A 19,529-nucleotide genomic window follows, 5' to 3' on the forward strand; every position below is an offset into this window, starting at 1 on the left:
GGAGGACACGGAAGATTTTGGCTCGCTCTTCAGCACCTGTACCATCGTTGCCATCACCGCCAGTGCCGACGTCGCCACCACAGCTACGGCGATCACAGCGGAACGTCCGACCGCCGATTCGGCTCAACCTGTAACCTGCTAACCGGATGGACTCTTGGTTTTCTTTGTTTGGACCCTCTTGTAAATAGCTCATCCTTTGTATTATAGTTACACGTCACCCCCGCCGGTCTCATTTTTTTTTTACAGGGCGTGAATGTGGTGATATAACCACTGTAGTAATGTGTACTTGCAGTAGGGGGATGTATGCCTGTACCTGTAATACAGGTTCCTCCGGTAAACCCCTGCCGGCTAGCTCCGCCCACAGGGAGCTTGTGTATAAATATGCCTGTGAGTCACTCAGACCCTAGTCTACAGTTGCAGATGGAGGAATAGCATCGCACAGCAATAAAGCCACTATTGTACTTGTCTCTCGTCTTTGAGTATAATTGTTAGCGCCACAGCAACGTCCCAAGGCACTTCAAGGAAGCATTAGAAAATAACTATGACAAGAAGCCACATAAATAGATATTAAGCCAGATGGCCAAAAGCTTGGTTAAATTAGAGGTAGGTTTGAAGAGTAGTTCTTGTGGCGCAGTGGTAGCATAGAATTCCTACAGTGCAGGAGACAATTCAGCCCATCAAGTCTGCACTGACCCTCTGGCCTCAGCCCACACCCCTGAAACCCCATTCCACCTAACCTGCACATTTTTGGACACTAAGGGGCAATTTGGCATGGCTAATCCACCTAACGTGCACATCTTTGGATTGTGGGAGGTGACCAGAGAAATCCACGCAGACACAGGGAGAAAGTGCAAACTCCGCAGTCACCCAAGGCGGGAATTGAACCCGGGTCCTTGGGTCACTGTGCTGCCAGCTCTATAGAACCCCTACCTCGATGGCCAGAAGCTCTGGGTTTAAGTCTCACTCAAGGAGCTGACAGCATGGGCGGTTTGTTCATAAAATGGTCAAACAGATTGATTATTAGCCTTTCATTTATTCTTCCTTCCAGTACACCTGATTGCAGTCAGTAAGAGCAGGAAACTTTCCTGGTCAGCCACACTGCAGAAAACAACACCAAACCTCTGCAGTACTGCCAAGCATAATTATGGATCCAATGGAAGTTCATGCACGCCCCCTTAGGACATGGCACCTCAAGGAGGAGATTTTAACAAGTGTCTCAAAGGGGAAAGTGAAGACGAGAGGGTATTTGAGAGCTCAGGCTCAGGGGCAGCCTGAACAACTAAAAGCAGTCACTAACAACGGAGCAGTTACAATTGGGAGTGCACAAGAGGCCAGAATTAGAAATAGTTGGGGGCAACGTCATGAAGGGATTTGAAAATAAGGATAAGAAGCATCGTGTTTGGATTATTTTGCATCTTCCAAAATTCAATTAACCTGTGGTAAAATATAGCAATTTGCAAATAACAAAATCCAGAAGTTGAGCCCAAAAAAACCTTTGGTTTTGAAATGCATGACGTGACTTTACAGATGTCATTAACTCTGCACCTACCCAAGTCAAGGTCCAGACTGAGGGAGGTGGAAGGGGAGGGCCGTCCTCAGCAACCTTTGCCTGCGAACATTGGACTTCCGGATTAAGGGAAACCGTTTAAACATGTAAATCTGCATCCTGTTCTCGAGAAAAGATTTAATCTGTAATTGTTTTACGCTTGCCGGTCTCGAGTTGGGAAATATAAAATGTTTTTTGTTTAAGCTGTTGCTACCGAATGTTTCGGTCGGTCCCGAGTGTGTCGATACCACCGGGAGATGGCTCGACCCCTCAGCAGCTGCTGCGGTGGGGAACCGAGGGCGCAAATGATAACTTCACACAGTCTTTAATCAACCACCTCCCGGCCACCAACACATGTGGAGGCGATGGTGCCACCTGGGTTCGGATTTCCAACTCAACAAGAGACCCGGACACACGCATGCATCAGCTCCCCCCCCCCCCCCCTTTCTCCTCCCAGATATGGCAGGCTCTAAGTAAATGTACTACTACTGTATTACGTACTCACATGTATTTTGCACTGAGGCCATTAACTACTGTTTGCCTTCAACTGAAAATGTTCCATTTGTTTCCTAGATCAACTAAAAAGCCATCAATATTGTTTCCACAATATTGGTCTTCCTAAAAGGAGAAAGTGACCACGAAAGTACATTTAAAACTTACAAGAGTTATCGACATACCGAATATCATAATGGCTGCAGAAACAGCAATGCAATTTCATCAAGCTTTGCCTAAAGTTGTAAGTGTTGCTCAAAACCCAAAACATTGGCAAGTTCCAGACTGCGTGATTTTGAGACATGGACCCCTCACCTGCAGTCCAGATTAGTTAATTATCATCAGTTTTTACAGTGGTCAGCCAGTTTTCTTTTTTAAGTTTAGAGAAAGTCCAGAAGCTGTTACGGTAGCACAGTGGTTAGCACTGCTGCCTCACGGCGCTGAGGTCCCGGGTTCGATCCCGGCTCTGGGTCACTGTCCGTGTGGAGTTTGCACATTTTCCCCGTGTTTGCGTGGGTTTCGTCCCCACAACGCAAAGATGTGCAGGGTATGTGGATTGGCCACGCTAAATTGCCCCTTAATTGGAAAAAATGAATTGGGTATTCTAAATTTTAAAAATGAGATATCTATGCTCCTTCAATTCTCGACTATTGCACATCCCTGATTTTAATCATTCCACTACTAACAACCAGTCTTTCACCTGCCAAGGCACTAACCTCTGGAATTCCTTCTTAGGGGGCAGCAGGGTAGCATGGTGGTTAGCATAAATGCTTCACAGTTCCAGGGTCCCAGGTTCGATTCCCGGCTGGGTCACTGTCTGTGTGGAGTCTGCACGTCCTCCCCCTGTGTGCGTGGGTTTCCTCCGGGTGCTCCGGTTTCCTCCCACAGTCCAAAGATGTGCGGGTTAGGTGGATTGGCCATGCTAAATTGCCCGTAGTGTCCTAATAAAAGTAAGGTTAAGGGGGGGTTGTTGGGTTACGGGTATAGGGTGGATACGTGGGTTTGAGTAGGGTGATCATGGCTCGGCACAACATTGAGGGCCGAAGGGCCTGTTCTGTGCTGTACTGTTCTATGTTCTAAATCTCCCTGCCGTACAACCTCTTTCCTCGTTTTGGAAACCCTCCTTAGAACCTAAGGTGGTTTATATAAATGATTTAGACTTAAATGTAGGCGGGTTGATCAGTAAGTTTGCAGGTGATACGAAAATTGGTGGGGTGATAAATAGTGAGGAGGATAGCCTTTGATTACGGGAGGATGTAAATGAGCTGGTCAAATGGGATTCAATCCAGATAAGGGTGAGTTGATGTACGTGGTGAGCAGGACAAACAACACACTAGAGTACATGATAAACGGCAGGATCCTGGGAAGCACTGAGGTTCGGAGGGACCTTGGAGTGCATGTATACTGGTCCCTTAAGGTAGCTGGGCACCTGGATAAAGTGGTAAGAAGGCATATGGTATACATCCACATTCGCTGAATGTGGTCAATGTATTCACCATAATGCATGCATGAGACCATAACCTTGACCTATGACCTGGAAGTGGTGATATGAGCTGCTTCCAGGTACTGTACTGTAACCCTGGTATGGCTCCGCCCACACCGGGGCCATATATAGGCCGGCCTCTTGTGGACAACATTCATCTGTACTACTGACTCTGGCTAGGCAAGTTCATGACTAATAAAGCCTACTGTTCACTCGCTCTCTCTGCCTCACTGTGAATTGAAGTATATCCATTTATTAGTCATAGACAGCACTATGGAAGCCGCTCTAAAGCCAGACAGGCTCGAACACGACGCCCGCGCGTCCGAAGCCAAGGAAATATTCGAACATTGTCTCGACTCCTCCACAACGCCTCCCTCAGAGACTCTCAAGCTACGACTCCTCCACGCCCAAGTGAGCCATCGAACCTCAGTAATGATCGAGAAATGGGCCACGTATGAGGCGGTGGTCGCAACTCTCAAGGCACACTTCGTGAAGCCCGTAAATGAGGTGTTCGCCAGACACCTCCTCATTACTCGCCGTCAACGCACCGGACGAGTATCTCGAAACCCTGACTCTACTCGCGAGGAACTGCAGCTATCGAGATGTGACGGCGGAGGAACACATGAACTCACAGATCCGGGACACCTACGTGGTGGGGGTCCGCTCGAACTATATCAGGCGGCGCCTGCTGGAAAACAGGACCTCCGACCTGAGGGAAACGGTAAAGCTAGCGACCTCACTAGAGGTGGCCTACCCCGCGGGCCTGGCGAACCCCTCGTGGACACCCTCGTCGCGGCCCCTGTCGGAGCCGACTACGTCGCAGGCCTGTGCCGTGCGTCTGCCAGCCCAGCCCGGGGATCCACAGTGCTACTTCTGCGGCCAGGGCCAACACCCCCGGCAGTGCTACCCAGCCCGCACAGCGACGTGTAGCAATTATGGGGGGAAAAGGGGCACTTTGCCAGAGTGTGTCTGGGCCGGCCTAAGGCCCAGAAATCAAAAAAACACCAGGCCTGACCCATGGACCCGCAGACCCCGCAATGCGGTTGCGTGCCAGCCCAGAATGCCCCCGTCAGATGCGTCATCGGTATCGTGCGACTCGTGGGGGCCACCATCTTGGTCGCCGGCCCCAACACCGACCAACACGTGCGACTCATGGGGGCCGCCACCTTGGCCTGCTGGCCCCAGCACCGACAGACACGAGCGGCCATCTTTGTTGCCACCTTCGCCCCAGCCCGACAAGTGGGACTCATGGGGGCCGCCATCTTGTGACTCCACCGACCACACAGACTACCCGCAGCTGGGCGCAGTCACCCTCGACCAGTCGCAGCCAAAACAGCTGAAGAACTCCATGATGGTCGTCAGGGTCAACGGGCACAAGACCCTGTCTTTTCGACTCCGGGAACACAGAGAGCTTTGTCCACCACGACACAGTAATGCGCTGCTCCCTCCACACCTACCCAGCCTCACAAACAATCTCCCTTGCCTCCGGGTCCCATTCGGTCCAGATCCGGGGGTACTGTATCGCCAATCTCGCGATGCAGGGTGCAGAGTACACTCGTTTTAACCTCTACGTCCTCCCCCACCTCTTCCCCCCCCACCCCCCCTCTCCCCCACTGCTTGGATTGGACTTTCAATGTAACCACCGAAACCTGACCCTACAGTTCGGCGGACCCCCCCCCCCCCCCGTCACGGTGTGCAGCCTCGCGACTCTCAAGCTCTCTCTTCCCCCCCCCCCCCTTCACTCTTAGCGAATCTCACTCCTGACTGTAAGCCCATCGCCACCAGGAGCAGGCAGTACAGTTTGCTAGACATGACATTTATCAAGTCGGAGGTCCAGCGACTGTTGAGTGAAGGATCATCGAGGCCAGCAACAGCCCCTGGAGAGCGCAAGTGGTGGTCGTCCGGACCGGGGAAAGAATCGGATGGTTGTGGACTACAGCCAGACAATTAACCGACTCACGCAACTCGATGCGTACCCCCTCCCCGGCATAGCGGAGATGGTCAACCAGATTGCGCAGTACCGTGTGTTCTCAAAGGTCGATCTGAAGTCGGCCTACCACCAGCTCCCGATCCGCCCAGAAGAGCGCCACTACACTGCTTTTGAGGCAGCCGGCCGGCTCTTCCACTTCCTCAGAGTCCCCTTCTGCGTCACTAACGGAGTCTCGGTCTTTCAGAGAACGATGGACCAAATGGTGGACCAGTACGGTTTATGGGCTACATACCCGTACCTGAACAATGTGACCATCTGCGGCCATGACCAGCAGGACCATGACGCCAACCTCCAGAGGTTCCTCCAGGCCGCCCAATCCCTCAATCTCACATACAACAAAGAAAAATGCGTCTTCCGTACTACCCATCCTCGGCTATATCGTAGAGAACGGAGTCCTAGGGCCCGACCCCGACTGTATGCGCCCTCTCTCTCCACAGCCTCAAGGCCCTAAAACGATGCCTGGGGCTGTTCTCCTACTACGCCCAGTGGGTCCCCAACTATGCGGACAAAGCCCGCCCACTTATTCAAACAACCACTTTTCCCCTGACGGATGACGCCCGCGCGGCCTTCAGCCGTATCAAGGCCGACATCACCACGGCCGCAATGCACGAGGTGGATGATTCCATTCCTTTTCAGGTAGAGAGCGACGTGTCAGACGTCGCACTGGCCGCCACACTCAACCTGGCGGGCAGGCCAGCAGCATTCTTCTCTAGGATCTTCCACGCTTCCGAAATTCGACACCCCTCGGTTGAAAATGAATCACAAGCCATAGTGGAAGCTGTGCGGCACTGGAGGCACTACGAGGTTCAACCTCGTCACCGACCAACGATCGGTAGCCTTCATGTTTTGACAACGCACAATGGGGCAAAATAAAAAATGATAAAATCTATCAAACTCTCCACCTACAACTATGATATCAAGTATCATCCTGGGAAGCTCAACGAGCCCCCAGATGCCCTGTCCCGCAGCACATGCGCCAGCGCGCAAGATGACCGACTTTGGGCTATCCACAATTACCTCTACCACCCGGGGATCACCCGGCTTACCCACTTCATTAAGGCCCGCAATCTGCCCTTCTCCACCGAGGAGGTCAAGGCCATGACCAGGGACTGCCAAGTCTGCGCGGAGTGCAAACCGCACTTCTACCGGCCAGACAAAGCCTGCCTGGTAAAGGCCTCCCGGCCCTTTGAGCGCCTAAGCAGTGACTTCAAAGGGCCCCTCCCCTCTACCAACCGGAACATATACTTTCTCACCGTCATCGATGAGTACTCCAGCTTCCCCTTCGCTGTCCTCTGCCCCGACATGACCTCAGCCACCGTAATACAGGCACTGCACAGCATCTTCACACTGTTCGGTTTCCCTGCCTACGTCCACAGCGACCGAGGCACATCGTTCATGAGCGATGAGCTGCGTCAGTACCTGCTCAATAAAGGCATTGCCTCGAGCAGGACTACGACCTATAACCCGCAGGGAAACGGGCAGGTGGAGAAGGTATGGAAGGCCGTTCTTCTGGCCCTTAGGTCTAGAAGTCTCCCCATCTCCTGCTGGCAGGAGGTCCTCCCTGATGCCCTCCACTCCATCAGATCGCTCCTCTGCAGGGCTACGAACGAGACCCCTCACGATCGTTTGTTTATCTTCCCCAGGAAGTCCATCTCTGGGGTCTCGCTTCCATCTTGGCTGAAAACTCCAGGACCAGTCCTCCGGAGGCACATGAGGAGCCATAAGACCGACCCCCTGGTCGAGAGGGTCCAGCTGCTCCATGCCAACCCCCAGTAGGCTTACATCGTGCACCAGGACGGATGTCAAGATACGGTCTCCCTACGGGACCTGGCGCCAGCTGGTTCCCCCGCCAACGCGTCCCCCTCTCACTGCCCGCCGCCACCCACAGCGCCCCGTACGTCCCCCTGGGTCTCCTGTATTGTCCCGCACCGACACTGCCGCCACCCATCACCCCCTCCCTTACCACCGCACCCCAACCGTCTCCGGCACCCCAGACTGAGGCTCAAGCTCCAGGCACAACGCCCCTGGAATCACCACCTGCAACAACTGTGCCCGCCGCACCGCCAGAACTGCGGAAGTCGAAGAGAACGATCCGGCCTCCAGATAGACTGAATATGTAATGACCCCACGTCACCCCCGCTGGACTTGATTTTTTTTAACAGGGGGTGAATGTGGTGAATGCATTCACCATAATGCATGCATGATACCATAACCTGGTACCTATGACCTGGAAGTGGTGATATGAACTGCAACCCCGGTATGGCTCCACCCACACCGGGGCCATATATAGGCCAGCCTCTTGTGGGTGGCATTCATCTGTACTACTGACTCTGGCTAGGCAAGTTCATGACTAATAAAGCCTACTTTTCACTCGCTCTCTCTGCCTCACTGTGAATTGAAGGTATATCACCGAGGAATAGAGTTTAAGAATAGGGAGGTTATGCTGGAACTGTATAAAATGTAGATTAGGCCATAGAGTATTGTGTGCAGTTTTGGAATCCACATTATAGGAGGGATGTGATCCCCTGGAAAGAGTGCATAGGAAATCTTCCAGTATGTTGCATGGGCTATAAAGTTTTAGTTATGAGGAGAGATTGTTTAGACTTGGATTTATTTTCTTAGAATAGAGAAGACTGAGGGGGAATCATGATTGAGATGTATAAAATTATGAGGGACATGGATAGAGTAGACAGGAAAAAACTTTTCCCCTTGATGGAGGGATCATTGATCAGGGGGCATGATAGTGGGCAGCACGGTGGCTAGCATTGCTGCCTCACAGTGCCAGCGACCTGGGTTCAATGCCAACCTTGGGTGACTGTGTGGAGTTTGCATGTTCCCCTCGTGTCTGCGTGAGTTTCCTCTGGGTGCTCCGGTTTCTTCCCACAGTCCAAAGTTAGGTGGCCAATGAGTGCTAAATTGCCCCTTGGTGTCCAACGGTTAGATAGGATAGGGTGGGGGAGTGGGCCTATAGGGGTGCTCTTTCAGAGGGTTGGTGCAGACTTGATGGATGAATGGTCTCCTTCTGCACCGAAGGAATTCTCTTGATTCTTTGTTTTAAGGCAAGGGGCAGGGGGTTTGGAGGTTTCCAGAGGGTGGTGGGAGTCTGGAACTCACACGCTCTCCAAAAGGATGGTGGTGGCAGAGACCCTCATAACCTTTAAGAAGTATTTAGATGTGCACTTGCAATGCCAAGGCATACAAGGCCATGGGAAATGGGATAGAATAGTTAGGTGGCTGTTTTTGACTGGCAAAGATGTGTGTTGCAACTGAGTGTTTAACTATTTGGGTTGAATTTTGCATTTTTATATTCTTTTAATTGTGTGTGGCTAGCAGCTGAAACTAATGCTGAGCAGATAGGCCGGGTCCTTAGCTGAAGTTGCCATCATGTTCCAACCAATAGTTTATGATCAAGCTGTAATCAGTGGGCAGCACGTAGCATGGTGGTTAGCATAAATGCTTCACAGCTCCAGGGTCCCAGGTTCGATTCCCGGCTGGGTCACTGTCTGTGCGGAGTCTGCACATCCTCCCCGTGTGTGCCTGGGTTTCCTCCGGGTGCTCCGGTTTCCTCCCACAGTCCAAAGATGTGCGGGTTAGGTGGATTGGCCATGCTAAATTGCCCTTAGTGTCCTAAAAAATAAGGTTAATGGAGGTTGTTGGGTTACTGGGATAGGTATACGTGGGCTTGAGTAGGGTGATCATTGCTCGGCACAACATCGAGGGCCGAAGGGCCTGTTCTGTGCTGTACTGTTCTAATTCTAATTCTAAAATCAAAACTCATTTTTAAAAAGTGCATAAAATTCTAATGTTCCTGGTCAGTTTTTAAAACTAAAATCATCCTGGCACCTGTAACAAATAGAGCTGTACAGTTTAAGTTTCCAACTCCTTGCTGAACTTGTTTTTAATTGAAAAGAAAATTTAAATCTGACGCAATAATATAGTTATTGACAGTCCCACTTCTAAATCAGACTAATTAAACATAGTAGATTTACTCTGGACATATGGAATAATTATGGAAATTAAAATATGCTAACCAGAAAGGAGATAGTGAAGATTAATTAACAACTAGGTCAGAAACATGACACTTGTTTGTTAATACATCGTAGTGACATTGGGGGGAAAAAACAATAAGGTTTGAATATGATTTTTGGCAGAGGTACATGATTAGAAAACATATTTAGGATCCATATTTATGTAATAACTTTGTTCATTTTTTTGTTTGTTGCTGGTGCCCTTCGAATTGCCTTCAAGTTCCTACAAGATAAGGGCAAAGGGGAGAGAACCAGTTACTTTAAATGTTAATAAGAAACTATCTGACTGAGGGTGTTTCGTATGTATTGGATAAATGACCATTTAATATGATGTTGTTTAGTCTCCAGGGCTGTGCTAGAAACAGACTTAATGGTTTGTAAGCTCAACAAACACTGTGGGGGGAAAAATATATACTAACACTCTGCATTTCCCCTTTAGGAACTCCATGCTCACCTTAATGCCTCAATCAGCAATGCTACCATGGAGAAGCTGATACTACAGAAACCACATCTCAACATTCAGCATAACATGACCACAATTAGAAAAGGCCAAAAAAGGACCTACAAAGAGTGTGTATCCGTGACAATGAACTTGACATCATATTAAGTTTTAACAGCTCAAGCTAATTTACTTCCAGAAGTCATCAAATTTGATAATATATTGAGGCGGTAAACACGGTAAATGCAGTCAGAAAAATGTTAAAATACAAATTCACATTGTTTTATCAGTGGTAGGAGAAAGGCTTTACAGGTAAAACTGTGCCTTATAGTGCCATTGTGTTTTACTAACATTTTTCTCAATGTAGTTTGTTATATTCAATGGTGGGACAACACTGGGCTGCAACATCGTCCCAACAGATATCTGAGGCCTTCTTATCTCTATTTCTCAGTACCATATTACACAGTGCATTTATCTACTAAGACAGCAGAGGAAACTCCTTTTTATGCTGCATGCCACTGTCCTTGTACGTAAACTGTTTTAAAACTAGCTACTTGGAGGTGCAAGTAACCAACCAGGTTGACATTTCTTTACTTCACTATACTATCTTACTTCTCTTGCATACTTCTCTTCAGTAACTTAGATATGATTGAGAATTCACAATAAAAAAATTCACATTCTAATCTGTCAATTTATTTAGTAATGCATTGTCTTTAGCATCTTTACAAATGACTTTTACATTGATGCAGTGCTGCCCCATACCTAATATTGGTTAGATAACATGTATACAAATGACTTTACGTTGACGCAGTGCTGCCCCATACCGAATATTGGTTAGATAACATGTAAAGTGTGAATTAGTACAGATGCTTAAAATTGTGTTTAATATACTTCGATATTTCCTTTAAAAATAGTGCATTTAAAGTTTGTTAAATGCCCAAGAAAATGACAACCGAGATTGAGGTTAAGTGTGCACACATCTGCAACCATAGTATTAATATGAAGCTATCACAATTTGTTAACAATAGTGGTTGGAGCCAGTTCAGGACCGGATCAAATTGTAACTAATTCAATGTTGCAATGTAACAGAAACTGCTTGAAATTGATCCAAAACCTTAAGGGTAAATGTACCCCAAGGGCAAAATTAAGATAGTTGAAAATAAAGTTTTTCCATTTTATTTTTTAGTTACATTGCATTTTTCCCTTTCACAGATGCTTTGAGATGTTTAAAGTAATTCAGCAACTAACTGACAGTGTTGAACGCATTTTCACGGTAAATTACATTTTCTATTTCTCAGCATGAACTGATAGATGTTCCAAACTAGATTTAAATTGATCTTCTTAGTTCTTGATACCAAATATGATTTTTTTTTTTAAAATCACTGGAAGAGTGATTCCCATGGAGTGGTGTTGAGGAGCCCATTCTAACTGCCCAATCACGTGACCAGAAGGACTAGCGAATTTTAAAGACTGATTCTTAATTACATGTTGGTGGGTTGCCCACACGCTGAAATCACTGATGAGCGTTCCATCCCCTTTGCACCTTTCACAGAATTATATACACCCCCTGACAAAAGCATTGCTTGCTGACTGGAAGCAATTATAGAACAATTAATAAATGTTTCAGTAGACCTCAAATGTAAGGTGTGTTATTTTGTTTAATTTTTCAATAGCAGCAATTTGTTCTGTGATCCTCAAAAGCAAACTCTGCCGGTTTTCCACATGCTGGCAGAACATCAAGAGCAAAAGCTCTACACTGCGCACTATATTGCACTAGAGGTACTGGTGCAGGTCCCAATTGCCGTCCAAAATGGATATTATTGAAGTGATAAGTGCACACAGCAGTAACCTGAGAATGTGTGTTTGGAATGTGATGTGTATATTTCCGTTCAGGTGGCAAAAGAAGTCATCAAAGAATTTGCAGCTGATGGAGTGAAATATCTTGAACTGCGGAGCACACCACGAGAGGAGAGAACCACCGGTAGTATTATACATCAAAATTAGCAGATATCAATCACTAGAATCTGTAGTATATCTTAGTAGGGGAAACCCCTTTGGTGATACTTTTTTAAATGTATTTTAGAACATAGAACATACAGCACAGAACAGGCCCTTCGGCCCTCGATGTTGTGCCGAGCAATGATCACCCTACTTAAACCCACGTAACCCGTATACCCGTAACCCAACAATCCCCCCATTAACCTTACACTACGGGTAATTTAGCATGGCCAATCCACCTAACCCGCACATCTTTGGACTGTGGGAGGAAACCGGAGCACCCGGAGGAAACCCACGCACACACAGGGAGGACGTGCAGACTCCACACAGACAGTGACCCAGCCGGGAATCGAACCTGGGACCCTGGAGCTGTGAAGCATTGATGCTAACCACCATGCTACCGTGAGGCCCCATTGCAAACATATTTTATTCCAAACATATACAAAGACATGGATCAAAAACATTATTAACACCCCACAGTTCACAATTTGAGCATGTTTGACCCTTTTCACTCCTCTTTCCCCCCCGCCCCGCAACAAACAATTCCTCAAACATTGTCATGAACAGTCCCACCGCGTCTTTGGTGATGTTACTGACATGATGCACGTATTGTTGACCTAGGAAGATAGGACTTAGGAACAGGAGTAGACCTGTCAGCCCCTCCTGCCTGCTCTGCCATTTCAATAGAATTATGGCTGAACTGGTCTCAACTTCACTGTCCTGTCTGCTCTCCCATAAGCCTGGACTCCCATGTCTATCAAAACAACACATCCAAATTAAGCACTTAAAATAAAGCCACTGTACATATACTAGCACCAAAGAGTGACAAGAACACAAGAAATAGGAACAGGAGTGGACCATTTGGCCCAAAAAGCTTTCTCTGTCATTCAAAACAATCATGGCTGATCTTGGGCTTCTACTTCATTTTTCCACCCTCTCCTCACATCCCTCAATTCCGAGACACAAAAAGTCTGTTGATCCCAGCATGAAATATATAAAACAAGTGTACAGCTTGTAACACTGCCATTGCGGATGGGTAACCCATCTTGAAATCACCTCATTATTACTTATACAGTGAAAGCAATTGAAATTCAAATCTCAGAATTTGTATAATGGTGGTTGATACTGAATGCCTTCGTAGCAAGTTGAATATCTACCCCATAATGTCAGCTCCTGTATTGTTGTATGTTTATAGATAATGAATTTCTATGCAGATGTGCTTGAACACGTGAATAGTGCTTTAATCCCAAGAAAGTTTTAATTTAAGAGTCTGCTTGACTGTCCGTAAATAAAAATATTAAAATTGAAGTTCAAAAAATGTTTTTAAAAATTAAACATAAAGCCATTTTATTTATGGATGTATATCTATTATAAGGACAAACATGACACTGATATTATAATAGTAACTGAAATTGTACTGTTTGTCAACCACTCTTCAAGTTTAAATTAGTAATTTCATTGATTGGATAATGTTACTCATCTATTACCCCCATTTTAATTTTCTTCGGTAAAGATTCATAGGCAAGCATACAGACCGTTTGGACAGTCAATTTTGAAAGTGAAGCAAGATAAAGTGCAAGATAAACTTGAATTTCCTGTACAAATTGTTCTTGAATCTCAGCCAGTCTCTTCTTCTGTTTTCATGTTTAAATTCTCAGGATAATGCGCTGGATTGGGCTGGCAGGCAGGGAGGGACTGTAAAATGTAATTGGGCACCATGCCAGTCACATTCCTGCCAGCTACCTGCCTGCTCTCACCCCAATTATGCCAGCAGCTGGAGCATTTGGAGGCCTATCTGCTGGTGGGCCAATTGAGGCTTTTAAGTGGTCAATTAATGGCCAAGAAAGGGTCTCCTCCTGCCACTAAGATTTTGCATGTGGTCGGAGAGGTCCATGCCATGTGTGCAAGATTCACTGGTCAGGCTGGTTTTGGGGGGTGTGAGGGGAGGCTCTTTTACCAGCCCCAGCCCCCTTGGCCCATTAAAGTGCTCCTCCCCAAGACTTTCCATTCTCATTTACCCCCTGCCCTACACACACTGCAATCCCCCTCCCTCCCCAAACTCCCTCACCAGGGCCTGCCAGCTTTAACTGGTTGCAGGGCAAACCAGCCAAGCAGAGGTGGGCTACCTCCTGACTTTTACTCTCCTAAAAAATCTAGCCCAATATTTCTGAAAACTGGTTCTTCTTTTGCTTTGATGAAATTGCCAATATTGATAATACAGTGAATAACATTTTTAAGGTTGTCTGATCTTAGAGAATAAAACATTTTGCCTGGAAAATTAGACTTAAGCATTCTCAGCTGCCATCTTTGCCCCTACCCTGAACATCATATCCTGGCAACAGAAGTGCTATGACAAAACCCCAGAGGGTGTTTCACTGGTTCTCAGATACTGGTACCATTAGTATACATCTATTGGGACCGTGCTCTACTGAGAGAAGACTGAAGAACTCTGCAACATATTAAAAGTTATATGTTGGAAGACAGACAATGGGAAACTGAACTCTGTTTATTGGCGTATTGTTACATAACATGCGTGAAAAGAGTTAAAATTCAGAATGCTGAAGACCCCAGTAAAATTAAGATAGAGTAGAGAAATGTACTCAAAGGTTCTAACTAAATTATTTCATCCGACTCTGAAGCTTAAATAATCATTGGCGATGCTGTCTGTTACTAAACTCGTTAACAATTAAATAATGATTTAGAGACATTATAAGATACAAGAGCAGAATTAGGCTATTTGGCCCATCGAGTCTGCTCCTCCTTCTATCATGGCTGATCTCATCCTGGCCTTAACTCCATTGTCCTGCCCATTCTCCATAACCAGTCAGCCCATTACTAATAAAACTGTCTAACTCCGCCTTAATTTTACTCACTGTCCCAGCATCCACCCCACTCTGGGGTAGCAAATTCCACAGATTCACAACCCTGTGGGAAAAGTATTTTCTCCTCAACTCTGTTTTAAATTTGCTCCCCCAGTTCTACAGTGCCCCATAAAAGGAAGCATCCGCTCCACGTCTACTTTATTCATACCTTTTATCATCTTGTACATCTCAATTTGATCTCCCCTCATTCTTCTGAACTCAGAATATAGGTTCAATCTCTCTTCATACGACAAACCCCTCATCTCTGGAATCAACCTAGTGAACCTCCTCTGAACTGCCTCCAATGCCACTACATCTTTCCCCAAAATTGTGTACAATCATCCAGGTGTGGTCTAACCAATGCTTTGTATAATTGCAACACTTCCTTACTATTATACTCTATTTCTTCAGCTATAAATGTGAACATTCCATTCACTTTCTTTAATATCTGCTGTACCTGCATGCTAGTTTTCTGTGACTCATGAATGAGGAGAAAGAAAAAAAAATAAGGCTAACTGATTTAAGAAAGTGCAAAACAATGCACAAAGGGTGAGTCAGCCTTACCCAAAATGGCCATGGTATTATGTATACCGTCATTCAGAACTGCAAATCACGTTTCGCTTCATCAAGATGTGATCATTCATGATATGCATGCAAAAATGGAGATTTTCATAAAATTCTTGTCAAAAAAAGTAAGACTAGGTAAAGTTGCCATACTCCCAGATGACCATAACTGCTTTCCCTTTTGAGGGGGAGAGCTGATTGGTGGTGGTTTAACCTGAAGATCACTACAGCTCGGGAGAGGTTGAGAAGGCACAGCCTTCATGAATAACCTCAGCCAGTATGGGAATTGAACATGCACTGCTTGCTTTGCTCTGCATCACAAACCAGCTTACTAGTCAAGGGGCTAAACCAGCCTCTGTGACAAAGTAAGGTAAAAAAGAGCATGTGACAAATAAGAATTTGGCTTAATTCAAGGAAGGCCGAACACAAAATTTGTTTGCCAAACCAAGTTTACTTGCTTGCAAGTGCAAAATTTATTGTGAGCATACTCTTGTTGATTAATCCTGCATTAGCTGAATAGTTAAGAATATAAGAACTAGGAGCAGGAGTAGGCCATCTGGCCCCTCGAGCCTGCTCCGCCATTCAATGAGATCATGGCTGATCTTTTGTGGACTCAGCTCCACTTTCCGGCCCGAACACCATAACCCTTAATCCCTTTATTCTTCAAAAAACTATCTATCTTTACCTTAAAAACATGTAATGAAGGAGCCTCAACTGCTTCACTGGGCAAGGAATTCCATAGATTCACAACCGTTTGGGTGAAGAAGTTCCTCCTAAACTCAGTCCTAAATCTACATCCCCTTATTTTGAGGCTATGTCCCCTAGTTCTGCTTTCACCCGCCAGTGGAAACAACCTGCCCGCATCTATCCTATCTATTCCCTTCATAATTTTAAATGTTTCTATAAGATCCCCCCTCATCCTTCTAAATTCCAACGAGTACAGTCCCAGTCTACTCAACCTCTCCTCATAATCCAACCCCTTCAGCTCTGGGATTAACCTAGAGAATCTCCTCTGCACACCCTCCAGCGCCAGTACGTCCTTTCTCAAGTAAGGAGACCAAAACTGAACGCAATACTCCAGGTGTGGCCTCACTAACACCTTATACAATTGCAACATAACCTCCCTAGTCTTAAACTCCATCCCTCTAGCAATGAAGGACAAAATTCCATTTGCCTTCTTAATCACCTGTTGCACCTGTAAACCAACTTTCTGTGACTCATGCACTAGCACACCCAGGTCTCTCTGCACAGCGGCATGCTTTAATATTTTATCGTTTAAATAATAATCCCGTTTGCTGTTATTCCTACCAAAATGGATAACCTCACATTTGTCAACATTGTATTCCATCTGCCAGACCCTAGCCCATTCACTTAACCTATCCAAATCCCTCTGCAGACTTCCAGTATCCTCTGCACTTTTCGCTTTACCACTCATCTTAGTGTCATCTGCAAACTTGGACACATTGCCCTTGGTCCCCAACTCCAAATCATCTATGTAAATTGTGAACAATTGTGGGCCCAACACTGATCCCTGAGGGACACCACTAGCTACTGATTGTCAACCAGAGAAACACCCATTAATCCCCACTCTTTGCTTTCTATTAATTAACCAATCCTCTATCCATGCTACTACTTTACCCTTAATGCCATGCATCTTTATCTTATGCAGCAACCTTTTGTGTGGCACCTTGTCAAAGGCTTTCTGGAAATCCAGATATACCACATCCATTGGCTCCCCGTTATCTACTGCACTGGTAATGTCCTCAAAAAATTCCACTAAATTAGTTAGGCACGACCTGCCCTTTATGAACCCATGCTGCGTCTGCCCAATGGGACACTTTCTATCCAGATGCCTCGCTATTTTTTCCTTGATGATAGATTCCAGCATCTTCCCTACTACCGAAGTTAAGCTCACTGGCCTATAATTTCCTGCTTTCTGCCTACCTCCTTTTTAAAACAGTGGTGTCACGTTTGCTAATTTCCAATCCACCAGGACCACCCCAGAGTCTAGTGAATTTTGGTAAATCCTCACATTTTATTGCTCCCTACAGGGATGACTAAGAAGTCCTATGTTGAGGCTATACTCGAAGCTATAAAACAATGTAAACAAGAGGGTGTGGACATAGATGTAAGGTATGTGAACACTCTTACCTGTTGACCTCTTGTTTTGTTGTTCATGGATATTCTGGGATCTTAATGTAACATTTATTGTGATGTATTGTGAATCATAATGGCTAGCTGCTAAAATTGAGTTGTGTTGAATTTACTTTATCCCACTTGCAGTGAGTATTCGAGCAATGACTTTAAAGGGACAAATAGGTAGATCTTTAGGTTAAATGGAGGCATATTGTTGGGAGAAGTATCTTTATCATAGAATGATTACAGCACTTAAGGCCATTCATCCCATCATGCCTTCTGGCTCACCTAGTGTCATTATCCTCCCTTTTCCCCATAGGCCTCTGAATTTTTCCTTTTCAGATAATGATCCAGTTGTCCTTTGAAAGTCTCACTTGACCCTGCCTCCACCACAATTTCAGCAATGCAGTCCAGATCCTAACCACTCGCCGTGTAAAAAGAAATAGTGTCCCCATTGCTTCTTTTGCCTATTACCTTAAATCTGTGCGCTCTGGTTTTCCATCTTTCCACCAACGAGAACAATTCGTTCCTATTCACCTTGGCCAGACCCTCATGATTGTGAATGCCACGATCAAATCTCCTCTCAATCTTCTTCTCCAAGGAAAATAATTCCAACTTCTCCAATCTTTCTATTAAACTCATGTTCCTCATCCCTAGAACCATTCTTGTGAATTTTTTATTGTGCCCTCTCTAATGCCTTCACATGGAAAGTGGTGACATTGTTACTGGACTAGTAATCCAGAGACCCAGAGTCATACTTTCTGAGGACCAGAGTTTAAATTCCACTATGATTTTTGTTCATAGTTTTAAAAAAAATTTAGAGTACTCAATTCATTTTTTCCAATTAAGGGGCAATTTCATAGATAGATATTGCTTCATAGAATTTACAGTGCAGCAGGAGGCCATTCGGCCCATCAAGTCTGCACCGGCTCTTGGAAAGAGCACCCTACCCAAGGTCAACACCTCTACCCCATCCCCATAACCCAGTAACCCCACCCAACACAAAAGGCAATTTTGGACACTAAGGGCAATTTATCCAGGGCCAATCCACCTAACCTGCACATCTTTGGACTGTGGGAGGAAACCGGAGCACCCGGAGGAAACCCACGCCCACACGGGGAGGATGTGCAGACTCCACACAGACAGTGACCCAAGCCGGAATCGAACCTGGGACCCTGGAGCTGTGAAGCGATTGTGCTATCCACAATGCTACTGTGCTGCCTAGTGGTTTAGCGTGGCCAATCCACCTAGCTTGCACATTTTTGGGTTGTAGGGGCGAAACCCACGCAAACACAGGGAGAATGTGCAAACTCCACACGGACAGTGACCCGGAGCCGGGATCGAACCTGGGATCTCGATGCCGTGAGGCCACAGTGCTAACCCACTGCACCACCATGCTGCCCTTAAATCCCACTATGATGGGGAAATCTGAATTCAATGAAAAACTGGAATAATGTCTAATGTTGATCATGAAACCAATGTCATTAAAAAGCCATCTGGTTCACTAATATCCTTTAAGGGAAGGACATCTGGTCTGGCCTACATATGCCTCCAGCTGAGACAGAAACAGTGTTTTATAGGGGCTTATCATAATTTCCTTACTTCAATACTATAATAATAATCTTTATTGTCACAAGTAGGCTGACATTAACACTACAATTAAGTTACAATGAAAAGCCCCTAGTGGCCACATTCTGGTGCCTGTTCGGGTACACAGAGATCAGAATGTCCAATTCACCTAACAGCACGTCTTTCGGGTATTGTGGGAGGAAACCGGAGGCAACCCACGCAGACACGAGGAGAACGTGCAGACTCCGCAAACAGTGACCCAAGCCGGGAATCAAACCTGGGACCCTGGAGTTGTGAAGCAACAGTGCTACAGTGTCCCTATTGATGGGACCCTATGTGCTTTATTAACTGCTCCCTCAACTTGTGCTGCTACCTTCATCAATTTATGCGCATACACAACCAGGTCCTTCTGCTCCTGCACCC

At 46.1% G+C, this 19,529-nt stretch overlaps 2 protein-coding genes across 5 annotated transcripts in view; one reads left to right on the forward strand and one right to left on the reverse strand.

The window, feature by feature from the left end:
- Window positions 1-19,529, reverse strand: part of chd1l (chromodomain helicase DNA binding protein 1-like) — a 160,007-nt gene that overhangs the window by 86,584 nt on the left and 53,894 nt on the right. The gene's annotated exons all lie outside the window — the stretch shown is intronic.
- Window positions 1,528-19,529, forward strand: part of adal (adenosine deaminase-like) — a 31,510-nt gene continuing 13,508 nt past the window's right edge. The window contains exons 1-6 of one of the 4 annotated variants that reach the window (XM_038801732.1): window positions 1,528-1,653; window positions 2,120-2,282; window positions 9,979-10,109; window positions 11,191-11,251; window positions 11,872-11,959; window positions 17,453-17,534. In XM_038801732.1, the coding sequence (XP_038657660.1) occupies window positions 2,235-2,282; window positions 9,979-10,109; window positions 11,191-11,251; window positions 11,872-11,959; window positions 17,453-17,534 (410 nt within the window). In that variant the 5' untranslated portion in view covers window positions 1,528-1,653; window positions 2,120-2,234. The other 3 variants (XM_038801728.1, XM_038801731.1, XM_038801729.1) reach the window with 3 other exon arrangements.

Source organism: Scyliorhinus canicula, chromosome 7 (genome assembly GCF_902713615.1).
Source record: "Scyliorhinus canicula chromosome 7, sScyCan1.1, whole genome shotgun sequence".
NCBI lineage: Eukaryota > Metazoa > Chordata > Chondrichthyes > Carcharhiniformes > Scyliorhinidae > Scyliorhinus > Scyliorhinus canicula.